General features: G+C 46.8%; 1 protein-coding gene across 1 annotated transcript; it reads left to right on the plus strand.

Annotated features, from left to right (window-relative positions):
- Window positions 1-2,142: 2,142 nt before the first annotated feature.
- LOC119280077 (60S ribosomal protein L28-1-like) lies at window positions 2,143-2,736 on the plus strand. The gene is made up of 3 exons (XM_037561064.1): window positions 2,143-2,296; window positions 2,386-2,552; window positions 2,725-2,736. Exons 1-3 carry the CDS (start codon window positions 2,149-2,151, stop codon window positions 2,734-2,736), a joined length of 327 nt encoding a protein of 108 aa, XP_037416961.1. The 5' UTR covers window positions 2,143-2,148.
- Window positions 2,737-6,846: the final 4,110 nt, after the last annotated feature.

The following is a 6,846-nucleotide window of genomic DNA, read 5'->3' on the forward strand; positions in this document are numbered from 1 at the left end:
CCCCCCCCCCACAAAAAAAACTCATTTCTCGTTACAATTTTTAAAAGATATTTTTCTTATTCCAATTCCAAGTTTGTTAGTTTTCCTAAAAACTATGTCACATTTGGTGACGCAATGAGAATGTTTCTTTTTGAATTTGTCATATCATAAAATTGTTTCTATGATTCAACACCTTTTTTGGAAAAATATGGTTCAACACCTTATTTTTAGTCGATTGTGACCAATTTAGAAGGTCATAACGTATACTGGGTTCTGATTGGTCCTTGGACATGTCACGCGGATCGTGCTCAAACACCGTCGGATGCTCTCGGATCCGACGGTAGCCCTTTCTCCCTCCCCCTCCCCCTTTTATCTCAAAAAAAGAAAAAAGAAAACTCCCTCACCCTCTCATCCCACGAACCCTAGCGCTCCTTCTCCCTCACGTGCTCCCTCTCCCCTAGTCTCCCACATCGCCGCCGCCACCCCGCCGATCCCAGCCCTCCCTGATTCAGATCCGACCCCGCCGCCCGCGCCCGCGCTCCTCCTCGCCTCCCAGAGGACGCCCGCCGCTCTTCCTCCGCCCGTCCCGGAGGCCTTAGTCGGCGCCCTCCGCCGCAGGGCCGCCACGCTCGTCCCTCCCGCCGTAGGGGACAACATCCGGCAGCGCCTGCGCCCGCAGCTGCCGGCCAACTACTTTGGCAACGCCATCGTGCGGGACCTCGTGACGGTGCGGGTGGGGGATGTGCTTTCACAACCGCTGGGGTTCATGGCGGAGCGGATCAAGCGCGCGGTGGCGCGGGTGGACGACGCGTTCGTGTGCTCCGTCATCGACTACCTGGAGCTGGAGTCTATTGGTACCCCCTTCGTCTCAAGGTAGGAACTCCCCGATTCGACCCGCCTCTCTCTGGATTTGATTTGGCGCTGCTTGACGAACCTTCTGTTGGTGCTACGCAGCGCATGGCCATGGCTGCCTGCCTTCAGTCCCTGGTCACGGGGCTTCTCCAGCCGGCGCGTCCTCTCAGCGAGCGGCCATGGAAGGTGAGGGACTCCTCACTCCTAGCTAGCTGCCTCTCCCCTCCCGGCCACATGCATGGAAGGTGACTGACTTGTAAGTATGTGTGTATGTGTTGGTCCTCTGGGTTGCTATTGCTGCTGCCTGGATGCTGATGCTGATGCGTGCTCACAGTGTAAGTCCATCCATTATCCCATTGTTTGTCAGCTTCAGTTAAACAGTCGACTGTTTTGTTTTCTGTCACTCACAGAATTGATGTTTCGCCTAATTGATTGCAGGCTCGCTCGACTTGCCTGTATCTTCTCCACCACCATACTTTTGCAGAGCCTGCTAAGCTTGCTTCAGTAACTCTTGTTTCAGTTACTCGCTGTCTGCTTCAGTAACTCTGAGACACTCTGGTTGCACATTCTATTCATTTCTGCACTGGGTTCATGCCGTTACTCTGCCTATGTATTGTGGGAGCACTTGTGCTCAAGAGGTATGGAATGGAATGTGTAAAAATTGTTGTGCCATACTTGCTGCTCAGGTCCTGAATTGGCTAACTAGAAGCCACTGTTTGATAGAAGAACATCTTTGTTCTTCTGATGGTTCTCACTCTGTTTGTTTACAGACTCTGCTTTAGGAAAGTCTCACAGTACAGTACTACTAGTAGATAAGATACTCCTTAAACTTTGGATCAAGTAAACTGTCTCATATATTTTATGCTCCTCAAACTTCACAGTACAGTACTACATTGTTATGCTCCTCAAACTTCACAGTGCAGCACTACATTGTTATGCTCCTGTTATCTCAACTCTTATAGTATGATGAATCAAGTAAACTAAAAGCACCACCCTGTTCTATCTGTGCAGACTGACCTCCGCTTCCAGAACCATGCGGTGCTGGCCCTTCAGGAGGCTGCAGAGGCCTACCTGGTGGGTCTCTTCGAGGACACCAACCTGTGCGCCATCCATGCTAAGCGCGTGACCATCATGCCCAAGGACATTCAGCTGGCTAGGAGGATCTGTGGCGAGAGAGCTTAAGGTGCAATCAGCATACAATTTTGCTCAAATAGTCAAATGTTTCCTTGATTCTATAGGATTAGTGTGTCCTGTTGCTTGTTGCTAGCTGTAGGATCTGAATTTTGGTTGTTGTTTTGGTGATGTAGGCCAAGGGAAATGGCTACCGTCCCAGGGTCTCTGGTCTGGGAGCTCGTGAAGAAGAATAACTGCTTCTTGATAAAACAGTTCGGCAACAGCAACGCCAAGGTGCGGTTCAGCAAGGAGCCCAACAACCTCTACAATGTCCACTCCTACAAGTTCTCGAGTCCGTAGCTATTTGCAGTATTTTTAACCCCTTTGTTTGCAAGTGTCTCTGCAAGGAGCTAACTTGCTGTGGGGCTGATGTGCTTTCAGGCTTGGCGAACAGCAAGACCGTGGTGGTCCAGCCATCAGCGGGAGAGGACAAGGCAGTTGTCCTGTCCACGACCAAGACCAAGAAGCAGAACACCCCTGCCAAGCTCCAGCACAAGACTCTGATGCGCAAGGAGTTCCGCAAGATGGCCAAGTCTGTTAAGAATCAGGTATTACAACTTGTTGTTTTGAGAAGTCACTTTGTTCTGCAAGTCGGACATAACTTCAGAAAAGTCTGATGCTCGCTGGGGCTGTTCCCTTAATTATGCAAAGTTTGAAAAGCTTGAGACTGATCTTCTAGTGCTAAGTTTTGAACACTAACTTTAATTTATGTTCCTGCAGGAAATGGACTGATTCCTTTGAAATTCCCATGTTGTAAATAGTCCCTTACTCCACTCAGGTAACTCTATAATCTGTCTCGCTTCTAGGTTTCCAGCACTCGAATCTTTCGTTGGGAGAGTTTGAAGTTGTTGGTGTATTCTCAACAATTGAGCGATTTTAGTCATCCTCTTCACTGGAGTAACACTTGTCTAGTCTCCAGGATAATAAATCATGTTCTTCCATGTTTCCAAAAATACTTGTACTCCATGTTTCCAGAAAACAGCAGGAACACACATGTGTCCAAAAATACTGGAATAAACTATCTATGGTCTGAATAGCCTTTATATTAGGATCTGGTTGAGTCTCTATGATGTTCTCTCTTAGTGTCATGTCATGTCATGAGTTTTGAGTCGTGAATATATGACTGAGTTGTATAATCCTTTCCAGGTGAGGACTTTGACCACAGAAGTACAACCAGCACAACCGTGCTGTTGGTGGTAGCTCCCAAGGTCCAAGGACGACTATATACTTTGACAGCAAAGAGCCAAGCAAGGGTGTGAACCATAGTTTCGGTTGATATTTGCCACCATGTTTTGGATTGCACGTACACTTCTTGGATATAAACTGTAATTAGGCTTGTTCAAGCTATGTTACCGCGGACGTGAAGTCTTGTATGTTTTTGTGAATGTTGATCATATGAGTTCTGGATTTGATCATTTAATAAGAGAATTACTGATTGTTTGATTTTTAAATGTGTATAAATTGGAATCTGTGAATTAAAAAGACCAAATATTCTACTGGACCAAACAATATTTGGGCTCTAAGAAGGCTATGGCCCAAACAAATCACATCGTGCATTTCTTAGAAGCTAGAACAAAAAGGATAAATGAAATGGACCTAAAAATGTTGGGCTTGGCCCATGAAGCCTTCAAAAATTGATAAAAAAATATAGTAAAAAGGCCGAATTGTTGGGCTAGGCCCATGCAGAAAACCGAATTGGACCGGGCTGAATCTTGTGCCACATCAGCTTGCCACGCTGGATGCCTACGTGGACTGGGGAGGCTGCTAGTGACCAAAATGCCACAGTAGGAATATTTTGGTCATAAACGTCCACGACCTTCTCACAGAGAAGGTCGCTATAGTCAGTTTATGACCCTCAGCTTTTGACCTTCTGTTTTTGGTCACAAAAAGGTTGCAAATGAAAAACTATGACCTTTCAGTGACCAATAGTGGAGGTCACAAGATAGCATATTTCTTGTAGTGTCCGATCTATATTTGACGGATAGGAAGGAAACTCTGGCAATTTTGCAAAAAGATACCCACACCCCTCTCCACATTTGCAAATAAGGCCTTCCTCATTCATCCTTTTCCCCCACAAGATAAACTACTCATACAAATGCATCTTGATGTTCCGTGCAACGCATGGGCATCTTGCTAGTTGTTGCAAAAAGCCCATGTGTGTGTGAGAGAGAGGGAGAGTGGAGGAGGACGGAGTGCATGTGTGACAAAGACACAAGGAGTGTGTGTGTGATAGGTATCAGCTTAAAATGAGGCGATAGTGTGTGTGTGTGTGTGCACGACCGAGAGGGCGTGTCTCAAGAAGGGAAGAAAAAGCTACATAGATACAAGGAGCGGGAGAGAGGCATGTATGTGATGGTGGAAGCACGAGTGTGCGGGTGTATAAACCTATCTAGAGGCTAGCTAGTCGATAAATGTTTGTGAGAGAAATATGAGTCAGGGTGCGAAAGCGAGTGTTTTGTGTGTGTGTGAGAGAGATGGTAGTCGGGAAGGGGAGTGGAAGCAGGAGTTGTGTGTGTGTGTCTGAGAAAGAGAGAGGAGACGGTAGTCGGGGCTGTCTGATCGGTAAACAAATGAATAATGTCAGTCTGGGATGGAGACGAAAAGGAGACCGCAACAAATGTTGTGTCTACAGGAGCGAGAGAGAGAGTAATTTTAGTGGTATGAGTCATATGTAGAGACATATAGGGTGTGTGAGAGAATCCCATAGAGAGAAAGATAAAGTGAAAGATGAGTGGAGACTGTGTGTGTGGCAGTGAAAAAGAAAGCTTAGGTACCGAGTGATACCAGAGAACAGTAGAGATGTGAGAGATAATGAAAACCGTGTAATGTATAATGATAGGGAGAGTGTGACACTTCTCAAGGGAGACGTCGAGAGACCATGTTTGTGAGGAGAGGAGAAACATGAAGTGAGTGTGCGGGTGAGCTGGAGAAAAGAGAGTGATAGCTACCTGAAGGAGCATGCATGCGAGAGAGATGGGCGTGAAAGGAGTGAACAAAAAAGGGATTCAAATATTTGAATTCGAGATGATGAAACATGTAATCCATACTCGAACCAAAATTGATCTATCAAACATGCATACTCATATGAATTCACGCACATCTATGTTATTTAATATGTAGATATCACTGATCCATACATTTTAGTAGAACATAATTTGGTTAATTTTTTTCGAATTCAACCTTAAGATTTTGAGATCGTTGTATTTGTAAATCATATTATACATATAAAGGAGCAGAATTCTTTGTTGTGCTTTCGAAAGTATATATAAAAAATGATGTATATAGAATGTAATTCCAATTGAAAATGGATCTCGCCCGAAAAAAATAGAATACAAACGGGATTCGAATTGAGTTGGCACGGTAAACGTGCACTCTGCAAAATTTGAACGAAGCAGGGAAAGTCGCAGTAACCGCCCGAAACCAAAATCTGCGAGATAGAAATCACTACTGCCTATCCCTGCCACGCAAAGCCTATCTACTACATTTCTATAGGTTTCGATAGGGGTAGGTTTGTAATTTCACCCAAACGTGACGTAACCGTCTCTCACCCGGATTCATACACGGTGGGCGCCAAAACACAGTGTGTCCTCGGCCGAAATCGACTCCCTCCCTGATTCATATTCATACACGGTGGGCGCCAAAAACAAACTCTCATCGGCAAATATTCGTTGTCTGCGAGATTACCGTCCTATCACCAACCGACTAATGTTGTAGTGATGTAGTAGAAATTTGAAACGGGGGCTAAGTTTGTAAATTTCCTCGCATTTGAGACAAGCGCACCCTGAATACATGGTTCCCCCCTTCTTCTCTACCTTCCTTTTCCCCATTCGTACTCCGTGGGCGCCAAAACACCCTCTCCACCCCACCCTCCTCCGTCCGTTACCGTCTGCCACCCCATCGACCGTCGTCCTCGTCCACCATGTCGGAGCTGATACCCCGATGCTGCCGTCCATTACAAGAGATCGACATCTCTCATTCACGCCTTCGGACTGGGATCCTTGCATCCCGTCCTCTCGCTTCATCCCCGCCATCGTCCACCTTGTCGGCACTGCTCCTACGACCGTCTCATCCATCGCGCCCAGCCGCCACCGTCTACCCTCCTAGATCTGCTTCCACGCTACCGACAGCCATCGCTACCGCAGCACCATCAAATTCTCAGCAGATGCGTACACGGCGCCGCACCAGAGGCGGTACTCTTTCGTATCTGCTCAACTTATTTATCGCAGCAAGAAAATAGATTGCCACTGCTTTACTCTGATTTCTTGTCTTGGTTGCGAAGTTGCGTTTGTCCGGTTTCCACCTTCAGATCCGCCATGGCATGCTCAACACTATACTCCCAATGCTTATGGTTTTCCCCTTTTATATTCCACACTAGTTAAATCATAGTAGACTAAATTTCAAAATTGGGTCACTCGATTTTTTAGAGCTCGCCGGAGTTCGCCGGTGCGATCGAAGGGGCTCGGGTGGTTGTGGGGCCTCACCGAATGAAGAAAACTCGACGCGGGTGGGGGTTGGGGCGGGGGTGGGGGTGGGGGTGGTGAAGGAACACAGGCGGTGGGGGCCGGTGGTCTGGCCGGCGGCCCGTGCGTTGTTCTGTATGGGAAGAATCAGAGACGAGGAAGAAGAAGAGTTAGGAGACGTAGGATCTTCATCCAACTGCCTGAAATGGTCGAGAGATAGCTGGGAGTTGCATTCTTAATGCGCTCTGGTTCATCATGTGTGGGCACTACGCAACCAACATTTTATTATCCAAAATCTGCTTGCTCTTCTTTACCATGTTCCTCTTCCGTTCTTCTTTAATATGTACTCTCTCCGTTCCTAAATACAAGTCTTTGTATAGAT

This window comes from Triticum dicoccoides, chromosome 3B, assembly GCF_002162155.2.
Source record: "Triticum dicoccoides isolate Atlit2015 ecotype Zavitan chromosome 3B, WEW_v2.0, whole genome shotgun sequence".
NCBI classification, from domain to species: Eukaryota; Viridiplantae; Streptophyta; class Magnoliopsida; order Poales; family Poaceae; genus Triticum; species Triticum dicoccoides.

Excerpts from the sequence above, each read along its gene's own strand:
- LOC119280077 (XM_037561064.1), top strand. The coding sequence starts at position 2,149 with ATGGCTACCGTCCCAGGGTCTCTGGTCTGGGAGCTCGTGAAGAAGAAT. Across the intron at positions 2,297-2,385 it reads CCACTCCTACAAGTTCTCGA|GCTTGGCGAACAGCAAGACC; the intron begins GTCCGTAGCTAT and ends ATGTGCTTTCAG.